The following is a 17,725-nucleotide window of genomic DNA, read 5'->3' on the forward strand; positions in this document are numbered from 1 at the left end:
AGCCTCACGGTACTCCAACAAGGGGCTTCTTCTCTATACGCGTATCCATATTAGCCCGAAGTGGGCATTCACGGGCATATCCGTGCCCGAACCGCTCACAAGGGCCACGATCTCGATGCTATGTGCCAACTTGAGGGCCTGGCCGTATAGTTATGGGTCATTACGTCCATGTCTTTTTCTTTGCCTTTTGCCCGAAGGCCCTGGGTGGTGTCCTGAGGTCACGCGACGTGATCAAACACCCCCAAAGCCATGCAAGTCGAGAAGCTACAGCCTCCTCCACGCCATCATTGGAACTCTGTGGTTCGTTTTCATGGCATTCAACTTTTGTCGTTTAGGGGTCACGTCTGCCTATCCCACCTACAACCCCACAGCACTGATTTGAAGCTATATCTATTGCGAGGGGGCTACAACGGCACATCCATGCATGGCTTGTCTGCCCTCTCTCATATCAATTTGTAAAATTTTCACTCCATTCATATCTTCATTCTTTAAACGCTGCCTACGAAGTCTCGTTGTGCTCTGGCTTGTGATTTACACTCCCACAAGTGCACCTATCATCAAACTGTTATCAAGCTGGCATCAACTTGGAAGTCATAGGTTCCCCCTACCATTAAATATCGGCCGGACAGCCACGACAAAGATGTTAGCAAATGTTTTGACGTCAGCCAGGTGGTTTGTTGGTCCAGCTGTGAAAGACTAGTGGTTGCCGTTGAATGCAGTAATTTCCACTAGAGCGTCTCTTCTTGCTATTTATCCGGCCGTTCAACCACCTGTGTTTCAGCCGGGCTGGGCGATTGTGATTCCCCGGATGCGAAGATCCGATTCGACCAAGCTGGACTTGTTATGGGATGGCACGGCAACCAGACCAAAATCAACAAGCTCGTTCCTGGTAACGAATAACGTGATTCCCTACCTGAATTAGGTATAAAATTGGAACCATATGAAAAGGATATGACAATAATACTATTTGTCAGCTCGAGTAATCATTGCGGTCCTAAGCCACTACATCCGAGTTTTACACACATGCTTGCTTGATCGTCAGGCTGTGCCGGACAATTTGAGATGTCCGGAAGTGAGAACTGCTTCGGAGTTAAGACGGGGCCAATCACACCTCGAGGATTCAGACACTATGCCGTTTCTGGTATCTGATCTCTTATTGGTCCATCTCTCCTCTGACAAGTTCAAGATGTATATAACTCTCCAACAGTTCTTCATAGCAACGACACTTCAAAATATTCAATCATCTCAAGCATCTCACACTACCTCAATAAACAGCCTTACAACATTCACCACTCTTCAAAATGGAGTTCCCCAACACCTCTCTCATCGGTGGCGCTGCCGACATCCCCGTCAACTCTCCCACTCCCATCCTGACTTTCAGTCCTGTCGTCATTCCCAGCACAGACCGCCGAGTTGACTTGGAGCTCAAGGTCACGGCTCCGGCTACTGGAGATTCTCTCCCCATCATCCTCCTCTCTCACGGCCATGGTCCTAGTAACTACCTCTCCTCGTTCAAGGGTTACGGGCCCATCGTCGACTTCTGGGCTTCGCATGGCTTTGTCGTCATTCAACCTACACACTTGAGCTCTAGGCAGCTTGGCTTTGAGCTCAACGCTGAGAGCATTCGGGAGCTCTTCTTGGAGTCACGAGCCAAGGACATGACTCGGATCCTTGATAATCTCGACACCATCGGGGAGACTGTTCCTCTTCTCAAGGGCCGACTTGACAAGTCCAAGGTTGCAGTTGCGGGCCACTCACTGGGTGGAATGACTGCTACCATTCTTCTGGGGGCTGTCAACACAGATACCCGTGATGGGACCAAGACCCAGCTTGCTGACAAGCGCATCAAGGCTGGTGTGGTCATTGGCGGTACTGGAACTGGTGGATCAGACCTCTCTGAAAATGGAAGAACCAAGTTGATCCCCTTCCACAACCCCGATTTCAGCACCATGAGCACGCCCTCTCTCATCGTCTGGGGCGACTCGGATGTCAGTCCTCACCTGACCGTTCGAGGTGCTGACTGGCACGCCGATCCCTACAATCTTGCTCCAGGACCCAAGGCCTCCTTCTGTATCAAGGAGGGTCGTCACGGATTCGGTGGAATTAGCGGCTGGGATGCACTTGAGTGCCAGGATGAGAGCCCAGAGAGGCTGGCGGCTGTGCAGAGGGTCACTTGGGCGTATCTCAAGAGCCAGTTGTATCCTGGTGACAAGGCGTGGGACGAGGCACGCAAGGGACTTGAGGGACATGGGGAGATTGGAAAGATTGAGCAGAAGTAGAAGGCCATGCATCATATCGAAGTAGGAGAAGTAGTTGGACAGGAGAATACGACACTTGGATCTGGATAATGGCTGCACACGAAGGGGTTTATGCGTCTGATATTGCAACTAGTTTCTCTACTCTTTATCGTATCTAAACATGAAAAGTTGCGTAATACTTTTAGTCTGATAAGACGTGTTCTCTAAGGCCTTTGATTCCATCTGGTACTTAGATGGTGGCCTTTGGGCATATGGGTATGGCATTGGATTTCGTGAGAAGCTGATATAGCCACTTAGGGTTTCCCTTTAACACTCTGCGACCCTCGAATAAAATTCCATAGCAGTCCCTGTCGCATATCAATGGGCGTGTTGAATACAGGGTTGGCTTATTCCCGCTGTCCCACGTCCCGCAAGCTTGAAATGACCTTTCCACCACGATTTACTTGCCCATAATCTTTTGCACAATCTCTACCGCTCGGCCATAATCTGTATGTGGCCAGTTGTCCCTAACCCAAGCCTCATCCGAATCAATCGCAAATGTCAAACATCGCCAGTACAGCGCCCTGACGAGTAATTGTAAATGCACCTCTTCCGCACCATACATCTCGATCAAATCTTCACCCTGACCATGCCACGCAAGCCCGTCCGCGACAATTATGGCCTCTGCAAACAAGGCGGGTCGCCAGTAGGGAGTGATGTCGATGATGCCCGGAGGGGCCGCTGGGTTGTTATCGTCGAAGAGCACGTTTCCAGTGAGGTCTCCGTGGATCAGTTGACTCCTGATATCTGACGGGAGCTCTTTTCGAAGTTGTGAGAGCTGCTGAAGAACTGGGTTGACAAGCGAAAGTATGTCGGCGTTGACATCTGCCACATCACAAATCGACTTCTCACCCCAGGTCACCAGGTCTGCTTCGGTCCATCGATTTCGTCTCTCGACCAGAAAGGGAGGCCTTTCGGTACAGATGGTAGCAATATCTGTGTGAAAAGCGCGACAGGCCTTCAAAATCGCCTCGAAGTTGGATGCTGGGGCTGATCTGCCTGGCACCAATGCCCAAGCCGTCCAGCCTTCAAAGACGAAACCACGTGGTGACCGTATCGGTCGTGATATGCGGTACCCTGATGGGGCTTTTGCCATAATGGATTCGCACAACTCTGCGACCCATCCCGCTTCTTGGTCGTCATCTGAGGGCTTTAAGACGACATTCCCCGCCTGGAAGCACAAGCCCCTGCCGCCATCGATTGGGACTGGTTCACCTGAGATGGAGAAGGCTTCGAGGACTTTGGGTGATGGCTGTGTCATTTTGGCTGGATTTCTTGCCGGTCGTTGTTGGAATTGATCAAAGAACTGTTGGCGAGAAGATGCTGCTTCTTCAACTGTTGCCTGCAGATAGTTGATCACTGGAAGGGCGCGCCAAGGACTGGTCACATGGCACAAGCAAAGCAAATCAATTAGTCATTTTCTATTCGTGAATCTATCATAACTTTTCTTCGTCACCATATTAAGTGCCCACGCCCAATGCAGCCTCATTTTGCCCAGTCATTCACAAGCCCAACGAATATCTCCACCTGTGTCGAGTCCGTCGCCCACGTCGTCAACAGCCGAATAATAGCCTCATCATCTCCCCATTTCTCCCACACGTAAAAAGTAAAGTGCTTCTGCAGCATCTTGATCAGGCCAAGAGGAAGCACCGCAAACACCTGGTTGGTCTCCGTCACAGCGTGCACCGAGTATCCCGCTTTGGAGATGCCCCTGGAAAGTCTCTCGGCTGCCAGGTTCGCTCCCCGTGCGAGATCAAAGTACAGGTTCTCCTTGAATAGCTCGGCAAACTGCGCACCGATTATGCGACCCTTGGCGAGTAGAGAGCCATGTTGCTTGACGTAGAACTCAAAGTCGGTTGCCAGTTGAGCATCTTTAACCACCACAGCTTCACCGAGAAGCGCACCATTCTTGGTACCTCCGATCCAAAAGATGTCCGTCAACTCCATAACATCCTGTAGTGTCATATCGTTGCTTTTAGATGTAAGGGCAGCCCCAATGCGTGCACCATCGAGGAACAAGATGAGCCCACGCTCCTCGCAGACCAACTTGATGGCAGCAAGCTCCCTCCTGGTATATATCGTCCCAAACTCGGTGGCATTGGAGATGTATACAAGTCGGGGCTTGGCCATGTGGGGAAAGTGCCAGTTATCTTCGAGGGCTCGTTCGATCGACTCGGGCGTCAACTTTCCGTTGCGCGGCTCGACGTTGATGATCTTGTGCCCGCTGGCCTCGACCGCACCCGTCTCTCTCGTGACGATGTGTCCTGAACTTGCAGCTATAACAGCTTCGTGCGGTCGCAGGCACGCGGCGATGGAGATGGCATTAGCTGACGTTCCGCTTGGTACGAAAAAGACTCCAACATCGTCACGACCAAGATGAAAGCGGATCCTTTGTCGCGCGAGGTCGCAGTATGTGTCGCGGCCGTATCCTGTCTCTTGAGACTCGTTGCTGGCTATCAACGCCTTGAGCAACGCCGGATGGGCTCCCTCGCTGTAGTCATCGGTGAAGCTGTATCGGAAAGCTGTTGTAGCGACTTCGGACGGCATCTTGTTGGACGATAACCTTGATGTCTCAGAGTTGCTTGCCTCTCCAAACCTTTCCCATCACCATTTCTATATACCAACAACAATCTCCACACAATGATCCACCAACGCATCACTTGATTGCAACACAGGCGTCGTTACTAAGAGGGCTCTTAGTCAATGGAACCCTGTGGGTCGTTACTCAACAATCGATGACACCTCGCCCAAAGCATGTCGAGCTAATGCGGCCGAAGATGACTAAAGCCACGCGTGGAAGTATAGAATTCCGAGATAATCGTGCCATGTGAGCCCCTCGTGTGGTTGCGATTGGATAGCTTCACGGTGAACGCGGCGGAGACTCGGGGTTGAAGCGGAGCTTTCATTCTCTATCTACCCGTGGGACCGGGCCGGTTAAGTGCATCGAGATTAAGCTGGGCTAAACAGCCGGGATGTTTGCTGATGAGATTGTGTTGGCGGCGTCGATGGAAAAGTCGATGAAGCTGCGGTACGTCTGGACTGTTGTCGGATCCAGAGGCTTGGGGTACGTCAAGATGTTTTGCTGCTTCGGCTTGAGAGGTATGCCCATTGCTACAAGGTCACCTGATCCAGGACGCAGTTCTGGGTATTTCTGAAAGAACGCGGGATCGATTTTGTAATATCCAGCTCCCTTGTCCATGTTGAGTTTCCGAAAGGCAGCGCGGGCATATGCCGGAGAAGAGAACAGCATCGCGACGCTCGGGGCGGGCAGTGTCGCCATATCCGTATCATTTCCAGGCATGCTAGCATCCATGGCCGTGATCAGGTCCGTAACGCGGATGTACGCCGTGGCCAGGGGAGCTCCTTGTACAAGACTAGCCATAGGTGTCTCAACCACGTATCCCGTGACGGCATCACAAAAGATCTGATCAATGTCAGGATTGGCCGAGTGATGCTGCACGAGCTGGTCTCGCAGCGCCGGGAAGGGGATCCAGTCGATGACTAATGGGTGTTGATGCTCCAGCTGGATCGGTGTGGGCTGATATCTTGGGTGCAGTTTGTTGTATGTGGCGATGGAAGGGAATAGTTGCCAAGCCGTGAGTTCGATGATGTGATAGAAGCGTGTTTTGGCGTACCAGGCCATGACGTCAGGCCTTGTCATGCTGTTGAACAGGGACAAGGCCATAAGGACGGGTTGATAGATGCTATCACCGTTAGCCACTGACATTCGGTGGAAACTTTGACTGGTGTAGTTACCTCTGGACCGGGTACTGACCACCTGCCGCAAAGCCAAGGCCGTTTAGTTTTGACAGTAAAAGACGCTGAAGAAGTTGAATGTGGTCCGAAAAGGGCGAGTTACTCCAGTTAAAGTCTTTCCCCAGGATCATGCTCGCTTCTTGAGTCGCACTCATGGCCTCAAAATAGGGCTCCGGTCCCATTTGGTACCGATGACTCCAGATACCCGGTAGTTGAGCGTAGAAAGGACTGGTGCCGGCGCCGTTAACAAGTTCGGCAGACGTTGGGCATTGTGCGTCTAAGATGAAAGTTAGTAAGAAGCAGAAATGACTTGAGAAGGATGTTAGTGGTACTAACCTGGGACAGCATTCTGCATGGTAAAAGGGGTAGAATCGAGAGGAGGAGCAGGACCAAACACCTGAGGCGTAAAAGATGATGGCCCGGAAACAGAAAGGCCCTGAGTCGGTGTGCTGGAGAAGGGCCCCGTCATGGGGACAACATCCTCATCTGCCTCTTCGTATTCTTCCCTGTCGTCATCCTCTTCGCCCTCAGCATCTTCCAAAGCCTCACCAACTTGATCGCCAGTACCATCAAGCGTCGCCGAAACCGAATTGCATATGGACTTTATCGATGCAAGATGCCTCGACAGGTCAGCCTGGACCTGCACAAGCTTCTGCCGCAGAAGACGATTTTCCCGCTGGTAAGCCTTGACACGCTCGCTCTCCTCTTTCTGCAGCTCATTACGAAGGCTTGCTAATTCTCTGATTTGTTCTTTGGTCCTGCGACGAAACGCCTGCTGCGAGAGGCGGTTGCGCGTTTTTCTATCAAACCAAGTCAGCACTTCTCCTGCTAAAAGTCTCATATATAATATACTTCTCCTCCTTCTCTCGTTCTCTTTCCTCTTCAGTCATAGCTGGGTCTTTTTTCCTGGCCCGTTGAGCGGATTTGGGAGTCGTCATGTCGTCAGTATTGTCATACTCCAAACTCCCAATGTAACAGGGACTTGGCGGTGGAGAGAGTGACAAGGAAAGGGACGAATCCACTGCGCTTATCAATTTCTGAATGACGCCGTTGGCCGCTTACTCACGGGCAGAGACGGGCAAAAAGATTTCACCCCCACAAAGTTAAACGGTGAAGAATTTGTTGAGTTCATGCAGGTTTGACTGCTATTTCAGTGTATAAAGACATGGGACTGCCTCATAGCTGAAACCCTTCATATCGATTTTCGTGATCCTCCCTGTCGGCACCTTGTGGCTCACCATGCACGCAGATACTACGCCTGTCCAGGACGAGTCTGATGCAACGTCTCATCATACAAATCGGGACAGACCTCACCCTTGCGTTGCAGAATCCACCTCTTGAACCACCACGGCAACACCGTCTTGAGCTGATACTTTGCATGGGTCCGATCAGGCACCCCAAAGACATAGTCAAGCTCCTCAAGAGTCTTCTGCTTCGTCTCAGGCACAAAGAGGAAGATTAGGACTAGTGCGACTAAGTTCAGACCCGCATAGAACCCAAAGGCTCCCGTGGCCGTCACAGCGATAAGCATCCGTGGAAAGGTCAACGACAGGACGGCAGCCCAGAAGTTGTTTGTCGCCACGGCCCAGGACATGCCGACTTCCCGATGGGACAAAGGAAATACTTTTGCCGAGTACATGAACGGGACAGGTCCCTCTCCTAGATCCATCAGTCAGTGAGGGTTAATACTAGCCCTAGAGGAAACCCACCTGGCGAGTAAAAGGCACAAAAGAGATACACAAAAGTCGCCACGGCAGCGACTCGAGCACTACTTTCCACGCTCGGCTCGATCAAGTAACAAAGACCAGCAGCTGTGTTGACGTTAGCCATCGAAGGCTGACCAGAGGCAAGGAAGACTTACCCAGCAGAGTCCAAACCATGTTTGGAAAGGTAAACAACAGCAGGGTTCGTCGCCCAAAAGTATCAATCGTCCACACGGCAGGCCATGCGAAGAGAAAGTTGACGATGCCAAACCCGAAGCTGGCCCAAAGAGCTGTGTAGTCGCTGATACCACTCTCTTTAAAGATGGTTGCACTATAGAAGGCAATTATGTTGATGCCTTCAAGAGTTAGTCTTATCGATGGACCTTACCAAAAAAAAAAAAAAAAAAACCTACCACACATCTGCTGGGCAATCATGACAATTCCAGAAGCCCATGTAGCTCGTCTGATTCTAGGAATGGTGAAGAGTTCGACAAACCGAGTAAGGACATTGCTCGTCACCTTCAAGCCCGACTCATGGACCAGAGCCTTTTCCTGCTCCAAGAGGCAGTAGATATAGTAAAGATCCCTGGCCGCCTGCACAGGGGTATTTCGCAGCCTCAAGAGTGACTGCCAGGCCTTGAAGTGCTTCCCCTTCTTGAGATACCATCGCGGACTCTCCGGGCAGAACCACGTGCCAATGACAAGCGGAACGGCTGGGATAAAGGCAGAGCCGAACTGCAGCCTCCACGAAATGTCACCTGTTCTCCCAACTGCCAGGTTGGAGCAGGTACCTAGAAAGATTCCTTCGAAACGTGTTAGCTCAGGCTCTGTTTCATTGCCGGTGAGAGACGCACCAAAGGCTGTCCAGATCTGCCAGGACATGACCAAGCCACCGCGGATGATAGCGGGAGAGTTTTCAGCAGAAAAGACTGGCACGGTTACTTCCTTGAGACCCATGCCAATGCCGAGCAGCATGCTGTTCGATCAGTCAGTTGCGGGCTCTGTTGGTAAAGGCATGTTCCGGCTTACCGACACGCAGCCAGCTGTCCCCAAGTTTGCGAGACGGCCATGCCAAAAGGCGCGAGAAGAGAAAAGATGGCCGCTACAAAGATGACGCCCCGACGGCACATCGAGTCGTTGAGAGAGTCCGAGATCCAACCAGCACTGGCAAGTGTTAACCTCTTGTTTGACAGCAGGAAGAAATTCTTACAAGAGACAGATGGTGATGTAGGGCATGGCATTGACAAAACCGATGATCCAACTATTCTTTGCGCATTCTCCCTCGTTTGCAACAGGCCCACAGGATGATCCCGCCGCGTCGGGGATGCCGAGTGCTTCGTGGAAGGTCAGATTAGCACCATTCGAGCCAGTCTATGCCCATCCGTTAGCGATAACACACGAAACAATTAATAAAGAACGGGCCTGATCCCATCCCTGGATCGCAGCAGCAATCGAATTCAGAAAAATGGTATAATACAACGACCGAGGATGCCTCCACTTGTGAGTAACCTCCTGTCGTAAAGCCTCCTTCTCCACCTCATCAAGCTCCTCAAGAGCCTCAAAGTCCGCCGGGCTCTGGGCCACGAGCGCACCCTTCCTAAGAAGAGGCAAGGTGTCGTCGGGTAAGCCCTTGTCCCGCTGAAACTCGGCAACATCCTTGAGGAGCTGGTCGCGGGAAATGCCTTTGGGGGGGTTGCGGATTTCGCCGGCGATGTTCTCAGTGAGCTTTGCTATCTCGTCGTGGAATGTTTGGGTAGCCCTACCAAACGGTTAGAACTGGGCTTCAAAATCTTGCAACAGGTGGTGCACAAGGAGGCCAGCTATTGGGCAAGAACGTACTGTTCAGCTCTCTGGGGCGAGCCTGAAGCTCTCTTCTCTTGAGCCATGATGAACGAGGATAGTGTCTTGACTGACAGAGTTGTAAAGATGAAAGGGTTGAATTCGCAAGCAGACTTCTTTTCAGACGATTCATCAGAACTGGGGGAAACGCGGGTAGTTATACCACGTCACATGGAACATTCCGACACTCGGTGATGATCTGTCAGACCTAGGACACCACTGACGCACTTTTGTTTGCACTAGGCTCCCTTGCAACATTTGATTGCTGCTGGTGTTGCTAGCTCCAGCCCTCGAATGCTGATCAACAACATGGGAACTGCCGTCTGAACCACTGAACAAGAGAATTTGAGTAATACGGTGGTACTAAGCTTATAATACCCTCCCACAAGGCATGGTGCGGCAGTGCCTGATAGTCAGCACTCAAGGATCTGGCATTGACAGTGACTTGGGGCGACTTCTGGCCGTGTTAGAGTGGGGCATACTGTTGAGCCGTTGTTGAGACTCTCAGACCTTTGGACAAAGCCACCTTCTACCAAACGATCACTACCAGCAAGGTATTCTCCAGTCTCATCGCTCCCGCCGCTGGCAAGCCCGGGCAAGACGCACCGAAAAATAGGCCCGCCAAACAAGCGAATCCGGGGTCTGCGATGACCACGAATTACCTTCGCAGCCGGTAATGGCGCATATAATAGGTCCAATGAAACCAAGAATCAGACTTCAGGTTCTGGAAGATCACTGTTTATTGCTGCACTAGGGTTGCACAGCTGGGTCAGTGCCAGTGTTGGGGAAACCCAAAGTAATGGCCGTGATAAGCTCAATAACGTCGGTGAAGGGCGCCAGTCAGGAATGGTGCCAACTCGCTTCCAAGAACTGATAGAATCGACAGAAGAGCTGAAGGTTGAATTTTAGCAACAAAAGACTGCATGGGAGATGAAATCCTGCTTCTATAGTTAGGGCCTGTTACTCGACGCTGATGAGAGACGGGCATCATCGTACTATCTGCCCAGCCAGGAAGTGTAGATCTTTTCCTATCAAATCCGAGGTTTGTCTCAGCCGTGAATTAGAATCCAAGGGGCCATCTTTCCTTGAGGCCATGCGAATTATGTCAACGTAACCTAGTTTGGCGGGAAAGGAAAGCAGTATTTTACAAAGAGAATATTAACATAACGCATCGCTACTTTTATAGAAGGTAGCTTAGGCTTATCTTAGGCATCGCTTAGCTAATCCTTACCCTAAGTTAAATACCCTACCCAAATATCAAATCGTAATAATAAGTACTTCATCGATGGGCGCAGCTTAGTGTGCGATCATACATCCTCAACATACCTAAATGAATGTGATTAAATTATGCCCCCTGTAGTGACCACCTCGGAGGCTTATGGCAGGGGACGTGCTACCCCTGTAGAATCGGACTAAACGTCCAGTCGTAAGGCTGGACCAGACCCAACTTGTATCTGAAACGGCCCATAGCCAGCCAAGGATGTTCGGTGCGAGCCAGCAAATCAGAAGGTCTGTCGAGTGCGACCTAGCAAATCAGCAGGCCTTCGCATCCTTTCGCCCCAGATTTTGCGGCAACTCGCAAAACCCTTGCTTAGTTCGGCAGTCAAAGGATGACTCCTTTCCCCCTTGGGCTGCATCATGCCCACCCATTGTCGACATTATCAGCCGATAGAAAGTAGAGCCCTGGAGCATTAACGAGAAAGGAGCCAGAAGCTGAAATAAGATTACCCAGCCCAGACCAACAACAGGCCCGCGTCGCGCCAGCTAACCCATGGCTGTCAGCCCGTCTCCGGAGAGGAGCTCCCTCTTCCAACCTTGTTTTAAGGGACCAACTCACCCACACTTTCTTCAACTGTCAAGATTCCTCCATCGTGTGTTTTTTTTGCCTCTTCCTGCACATTCGACTCTATTCTTACTGGGCTGGCTCGGCTGTGCCACAGCCGCTGCTTCCAATATGACGACCAACTTTACCGAGGTTATCGACTTCTTTGGCCTCAACTGCCCCAATGGCGGTAAATACTACATCTGCGCCGGCAGCTGGGTCGAGTTCATGGGTTGCTGCACCAGCGATCCGTGTGCGGACGGCTCAGGCATGTGCCCGACCAAGGACCACCGACCGGCAGGCTATGACGCAGCCCGTCTGGCCGCGGCCACGGCCAACATCTCGGGCGAGTCGGTGACCGAAAAGCTGTACAAGTTCCCCGTGACGTGCTACGGCGAGCAGGGTTGGTTGAACAGGTACGCGTGCTCGAACAAGGGCGTGTCCTTCTTTGGCTGCTGCAAGACGGATCCCTGCTTCACCAAGTTCGAGAAGCCGCCCCAGTGTGCAAACAAGGATCTGCAGATAGCTGTGCTGCGGGACAACGAGTACCGGTATCTCGTCAACGCGTACGACAAGACGTACAATGTTTCTCTCACGGATCCGAACAATCTGCCCACCGAGAACGGCAACATCAGGGTCGAGGAGACACAGGATGGTCTTATTGGGTACGCGGCTGTAGCTGGAGCCTCGTTCGGTGCCCTGGCCGCCGTTGTTCTCCTCCTGGGTGTGGCCTGGAAGTACTGGTATGTCTGTCGCAGCTAGAGTAAGGCATCTCAGCTCTAACATCAACAGGCTGTCAAAGCCAGAGGCCAAGAGGAGCCAGTCCTTTTCTATGAGCCCCATTAGCCAGGCGCAGAGAACCGACAAGCCGTATATACCTGCCGTGTCTGAAGTGTCTCTACAGGATGGTCCTGCACCCCAGCATGGTTCTGCAGTGGCTCTCACAGCCTCTGGGAGCTGGGGCGATGGTCCAAAGCAGCTGCATTCGTGGAGCGCTAACAAGGTTTCGGGTTGGTTAGGAGATACCTTCCTCACTCTCATTCCAATTATTTTCATAGGTAAGCCTTTCCATCTTCCTGGTTGCTCCCGCCGATGCTCATCTCGGCAGTCCTCGCCATCATTGCCATGAGTCTCGACCGCCAACCCAAGTCGGCCTTTGGCCAAAGAGCTATGGAATGGACGCGTCTTAGCCCGACCGTGTATCCCATCATCTTTGCCGCCGTCGCTAGCAGATTCTATAAGAATCTCGCCCGTTGGTGCCTGGAAAGACCAAACGGCGTCGGCCTCGCAGTCCTCGAGCAGATCTTCGGCAGCCAGAGCTTTGCCGCAGCCTTTGAGCGGCTCTGCTTCGTCCGGACCAAGGTCCTCATCGGCATGGCCATCATACTCACATGGGCAATGTCTCCCCTTGGCGGCCAGAGCGCCTCGAGACTCCTGTCCTTCGGAAACAGCAGCGTCTCTGCGGATGCCGTCATCTACTACGCCGACCCTGCCTATCAGAAGTCCAACTTTCTTCTCTGGGACTCGGCCGTAGCCAGCATGTCAAGCGTGGAGGCGCTGTACTCGTCGAGCCTCATGTCGTCTCTCGAGCAGAAGCGCTCGCCGAGAGACCTCTGGGGCCTGCCCAAGATTCCCCAGTGGCCACAAGGCCTCGACGCCCAGACGCACAACGTCGACAGCGATGCCCTCCTCAAGGGTGGCAGCTACTACGCATCCCTCCTGGGTATCAAGATGCACGGGCTGGACCTCCCGAGCGGCCACGCCGAGTACGCCTTCACCGTCGAGACGTCATACCTCGACTTTGACTGCAAACACACGCACTCGATCGACCTACGGTTGAAGCCGAGGGATAACGAGACTGCTGTCCTCAACATGTGGCATGCCGATGTAAACTCAACTAGATATCCCCTGGCGGTCGACGACGCGCCGTTTGTCGTCAACGTTTCACTTCCGGCCAAGTGGGATGACTGGATGAGCCTCGAGGACCCGCCACCACTGTCCATGCGGTACATGTCCCGCTGGGCGGACTTCATGCCGTGGATGACAACGCAGCTGATCGTGGTGGACTGTAGTATGGAGAGCGTCACGCTCGAGACGGACATGCAGTGCAGCGGGACGAGCTGCGCGGCACACCGGCAGCGGCGGCTCAAGAACAAACAGAGGCCGGGCAACCGGTTTCCCGACCTCATGCTCCAGAAGGCGATGAAGCTGTCCAACGCCTTCTCGCTCTGGGCCAACTCGACTGGTAGCCTGGCCCTCGGCCTCGCTTCGCCAATTGAGAACTACTTCATCGACGAGACGTTCCCGTACTCAGGACAGCCGGCGAGAAACTGGACCAAGGTCGACACGTCCAAGTTCGAGAATGTCTTCTCGAGGCGGTTCACGACGGCCTTCAACACGTATTGGGATTCAACCTTGAACCCCAATGGCCACACCAACGTCTCGTTCCAGACCGACCCCAGCATCAACACCGTCTCGGTTGAGCACTCTAATCTATCTCCATTTATGAATTCGACAACAGGCACAGTCAAGGTGACCAAGGACTTGTATATCGCGAACCGCCTCTGGATTGGTCTGTTGCTGCTCACAACCATGATCCTCATGGTCCTCGCCATCTGCGGTCTTGCGCTGCAGGCCTTCATCCGGGGTCCAGACGTGCTGGGATACGCGAGTACACTGACACGGGACAATCCCAACGTGCCTGTGCCGCCAGGTGGATCCTACCTCGACGGTCCCGATAGGGCGAGGCAGCTCAAGCACCTACGACTGCAGCTCGCTGATGTGCGTCCTCAGGGCGCCACGGGCTATGTTGCGGTGAGGTCTATTCCGACAATGGAGGATGATGAAAAGTTTGCTGCTCCGCTGGATCGGAAGAGATTGTATGAATAGATTACTTGACAGCTCTGTGGCTAGACACACCAGCGTGTATATTACAATCCAGCCTTTGATTTTGAGAAATCCGCATATGTATTCCGATGAATCGTCGTATTTTCCGACGCCGTGGTCGGCAACAACTGCATATTTCAGCGCGTAGAAACTAACATTGACGTAGGTAGAGCTCTCCGCATAAGTGTCCTATCTATATTAGGAATTTCATCACATAACCCCTGAAAGTACAGCCCAGTTTTGCTATGAGGATTGTCTTGGGCTTCTGAGGACCCGTGTGCTGTTTGCATCGTTAACCCTACATCTTTAGAGGCGACTTGATGACGGATACAAATACATCGCTACAGACATGATTGCTGTCGCCATTGGCTAGCGCCCTTTTTCATAAGCTTGACTACAGTACACGAGGACAATGATAGGCGCATGGTAGATAATTCTAGCCGGCGCTATCCTTACTGGGTACCTTCTGGTCTTGGTAAATCCACCTAAAATGTTTTAGAGATATCATCTGCGACCACAGACGGTAGCACTCGGTGTGGCTAGAGTATTCAATAAGATTCTGGGCCACCCAGGGCACCATAGAGAGTCAAATTGCAAACACGATGTCCCAAAGCATCCCTGCCAAGGGCGTTTTCAGGCTACCAACAGCTGTCGGGAGTGCAAGAGGCAGGCCCGCAGAGACGGAAAAGCCGCGAGGGCGGGGAAGCCCGGGGAGAACCCCTTTCCGGCAGAGTAACATGAAATTGCTCAAGTTGCCATCAAAAGTGCCAAAGGAATCGTGGACCTCATTACATAGGACTTGAGCATCAGGGCAGGTTTCCCCGCCATGCCCCCTTATTACCATACAATGATTGCCTACGCCCGCCCCTTTCTTCTCAGGCTTACTAGTAACAATCATAGCCGTTTGGGCATTGAACAGCAAGACATCTTGAACTCGATCCTCCAAGTGACAGAGCTATGCCAGAGCACACGATGTACACGTTACCACCTAATCCACTAGATGGGATCAGGCCTCCGAGAAAGTGCAGAGAATCATAAAGAAGCAATGGGGAACCGGTCACGCGACTATACCAACGACGGCGAGCAAGAGCTCCAAGGCGTGGTTGAAGAGTCGGAATCCTTCACCAGGAGGCCCAGTCAAGAAATAGATGTCGGCATGTGGGATGCAGTGAGGCAAGCTGCAACAAGCTTAGAGTCGCAATGGGAGGCGTTGCTTCGTTCGGCGGCTAAGTCAAGGGGACTATTGATGAAATGAAAAACCTTGAATCCTTGCAAATACATCAACTGGCTGCAACGCAATCACGATAAAAATTCTATACTGGACATATTATTTCATACTCTCAAGTTGTGAGTTGTCACTAATATCAAGCACTGTTATTTATATATCTGCCTAGAGGCCTTGTTCTCGCAACTATAAGTCACTGCCTTATGAGACATTTTTAGCAATAATAAAAAGAAATATTAAGAGATATTTATATATAGCTTAAAACTAGGAAAGAATTCCAGGTGAAATCTAAGGAAGATAAACTTGAATAAAAATTCCAAGTATCTCTAGAGAGAATAACAAGAGCATAATTAAGCTATAATATATACTAGCTAGAAACTAAGTCGTATCCTCACACTGTGTTGTACATGCAGTTTCGGGGCAGTAACCATGGTTACAAGCAAAAGAACATAGCCCTAGATAACCGTCACTCAACTCTGGTAACGGACACCCACGGACATTTATCACATCAGGAGCCTGCTTCGGCTTGCCGTAAGCCGTGCATGTGCAAGGACCTGGAGGGCAGTATCCATAGCCGCAACAGAACTTGCAGAGACCGAGGTAATTCTGCGTTTCACCGTCTGCCACTGTTCCTTCTGCACAAACCGCGGTTGAACTTGGGGCTGCACTTGTCGTCTCTGCTATTGTTGTCATGGTCGTCATCATCGATTTCCTTTTCGTGAAAGAGTCAGTTATCTGGAGTTTTGAAACAGTCAGTTGCATATCTCACCTGTCGGCCCCGGCAGAAGCATCAACTCTTGGAGTCGATGAGGGCTTGGTAGTCGTTCGCGACTTGGTGGTTGGGACGGGTGTCGGAGTGGAAGTTACTTCCAAAGATTGTGTAGCATCTTCCTGATCTGCGGAACTCGTCACAGCAGCCTCCTTGGGTGTACTCTTCTTCGAAGCCAAAGACCCTCCAACACCACCGCCCACTGCCGCCCCAATTATGATCAGGGCGATGACAACCGCAGCAATGAACAGACCACGTCGGATCCCCCAGATCTTCTTTTTCGGGGCACCCTCTACGTTGCCTTCCCGCTTCTCGTTTTGGCTGTCGACTGAAAGAGGCATCGGGTACGGTACTTGTTGGGTCCTTTCGGGTTCGTAATAGTATTTCGGAAATCGCTCCTCCAAGTAGTTGCTTGCTCGATGTATCTGATCGGGATGGACCACTTCTGGTGAGTTGATATCGGTTGGCCCGGCCGTCGGTTGCTTCTCAGCATAGGAATCATAAGAGTTTGCTGCTAGAGTGAGCAAGTGTTCATCCAATACACACAGGTCTCTCACCGTTCCAGACCATAATCAAAGCTTGGACTGAGCCTTGTTCGTGAAATTCGTCATGGCAGAACGGGTCAGTAGGAAAAAACACGGACGAGAATTAAAGGACAAAGTGAAATGACCGTGTCGGAGCGATTTTAAACCATCCGATGAAGTGGAGATACAAAAGATCCATTTGGCCCCTTTTCGACTCGGCAACGCGTAGCCCCCGGCCAACTGTCAGCTTGAGACCAGCTACATGATGGCACCGTTGACAGGGGGCAGTGAGAAATATTGCCCATCTGGGATGCTCGCTTATAACTGGACCATCTGTAGGGCTACTCTAGTCACATCACTGTCACAATATGAAGCGAGCTCATGAGGGCGCTTACTGCCGTCTTGACTTTTCGGAACTCTGGGTTTCCCTCAAGGATGTGTTCAATAAAGGTCTGATGGCACAGGATATACTCGTTAACATACTGTTCACATATCATTGTTTGTAGCATAGGGTTCCAAAATAGGAGGCACATCTCGAGTTGATGTCTCCGGGCACGTTGTGGCACTTTTACAAACCCAAGCTGGCATTGAAGACAGAACTTTGAGAAGGGACTTCGTGGTGAGCTCACATTAGTCATTATATAAAGCCAGGGTCCTTGTTAGACGCTACGCTGTTTCCCGGCACTTGTTTTTGCGTTACTCCATACGGTCCTCTTTTCCAAGAATTAGAACGGGATAATGCATCGCTTAACCGGAAGGAATTTCCGCATCGATATCTCGGTTATGATTCGTGGTCAGCACATCGGCCTTGGCTGTCAGCATAGGCACGTATCAGAATAGGCAATTCGGAAACCTGAGCTTATAACTGGTTCGTCTATCTTTCCTTGGTTTTATCCTTGTTTCA

General features: G+C 51.6%; 7 protein-coding genes across 7 annotated transcripts; 2 read left to right on the forward strand and 5 right to left on the reverse strand.

Annotated features, from left to right (window-relative positions):
• Nucleotides 1–1,301: 1,301 nt before the first annotated feature.
• On the forward strand, nucleotides 1,302–2,279 carry NCS57_00806500 (uncharacterized protein; the record flags this gene model as incomplete). Its single annotated transcript, XM_053057894.1, has 1 exon — nucleotides 1,302–2,279. One exon carries the CDS (start codon nucleotides 1,302–1,304, stop codon nucleotides 2,277–2,279), a length of 978 nt encoding a protein of 325 aa, XP_052911725.1.
• Nucleotides 2,280–2,697: 418 nt separating this feature from the next.
• On the reverse strand, nucleotides 2,698–3,558 carry NCS57_00806600 (uncharacterized protein; the record flags this gene model as incomplete). The annotated part of the gene is made up of 1 exon (XM_053057895.1): nucleotides 2,698–3,558. One exon carries the CDS (start codon nucleotides 3,556–3,558, stop codon nucleotides 2,698–2,700), a length of 861 nt encoding a protein of 286 aa, XP_052911726.1.
• Nucleotides 3,559–3,782: 224 nt separating this feature from the next.
• On the reverse strand, nucleotides 3,783–4,844 carry NCS57_00806700 (Beta-elim-lyase domain-containing protein; the record flags this gene model as incomplete). The annotated part of the gene is made up of 1 exon (XM_053057896.1): nucleotides 3,783–4,844. One exon carries the CDS (start codon nucleotides 4,842–4,844, stop codon nucleotides 3,783–3,785), a length of 1,062 nt encoding a protein of 353 aa, XP_052911727.1.
• Nucleotides 4,845–5,256: 412 nt separating this feature from the next.
• On the reverse strand, nucleotides 5,257–6,943 carry NCS57_00806800 (BZIP domain-containing protein; the record flags this gene model as incomplete). Its single annotated transcript, XM_053057897.1, has 4 exons — nucleotides 5,257–6,001; nucleotides 6,054–6,330; nucleotides 6,390–6,853; nucleotides 6,906–6,943. 4 exons carry the CDS (start codon nucleotides 6,941–6,943, stop codon nucleotides 5,257–5,259), a joined length of 1,524 nt encoding a protein of 507 aa, XP_052911728.1.
• Nucleotides 6,944–7,305: 362 nt separating this feature from the next.
• On the reverse strand, nucleotides 7,306–9,642 carry NCS57_00806900 (MFS domain-containing protein; the record flags this gene model as incomplete). Its single annotated transcript, XM_053057898.1, has 9 exons — nucleotides 7,306–7,712; nucleotides 7,763–7,864; nucleotides 7,915–8,112; nucleotides 8,170–8,559; nucleotides 8,611–8,732; nucleotides 8,786–8,920; nucleotides 8,967–9,127; nucleotides 9,179–9,515; nucleotides 9,596–9,642. The coding sequence occupies 9 exons, from the start codon at nucleotides 9,640–9,642 to the stop codon at nucleotides 7,306–7,308; spliced, it is 1,899 nt and encodes a 632-aa protein (XP_052911729.1).
• Nucleotides 9,643–11,549: 1,907 nt separating this feature from the next.
• On the forward strand, nucleotides 11,550–14,306 carry NCS57_00807000 (uncharacterized protein; the record flags this gene model as incomplete). The annotated part of the gene is made up of 3 exons (XM_053057899.1): nucleotides 11,550–12,160; nucleotides 12,210–12,475; nucleotides 12,526–14,306. 3 exons carry the CDS (start codon nucleotides 11,550–11,552, stop codon nucleotides 14,304–14,306), a joined length of 2,658 nt encoding a protein of 885 aa, XP_052911730.1.
• A 1,987-nt stretch (nucleotides 14,307–16,293) lies between these two features.
• NCS57_00807100 (uncharacterized protein) lies at nucleotides 16,294–16,867 on the reverse strand (the record flags this gene model as incomplete). The annotated part of the gene is made up of 2 exons (XM_053057900.1): nucleotides 16,294–16,808; nucleotides 16,855–16,867. The coding sequence occupies 2 exons, from the start codon at nucleotides 16,865–16,867 to the stop codon at nucleotides 16,294–16,296; spliced, it is 528 nt and encodes a 175-aa protein (XP_052911731.1).
• Nucleotides 16,868–17,725: the final 858 nt, after the last annotated feature.

This window comes from Fusarium keratoplasticum, chromosome 6 (assembly GCF_025433545.1).
Source record: "Fusarium keratoplasticum isolate Fu6.1 chromosome 6, whole genome shotgun sequence".
Classification (NCBI taxonomy): Eukaryota; Fungi; Ascomycota; class Sordariomycetes; order Hypocreales; family Nectriaceae; genus Fusarium; species Fusarium keratoplasticum.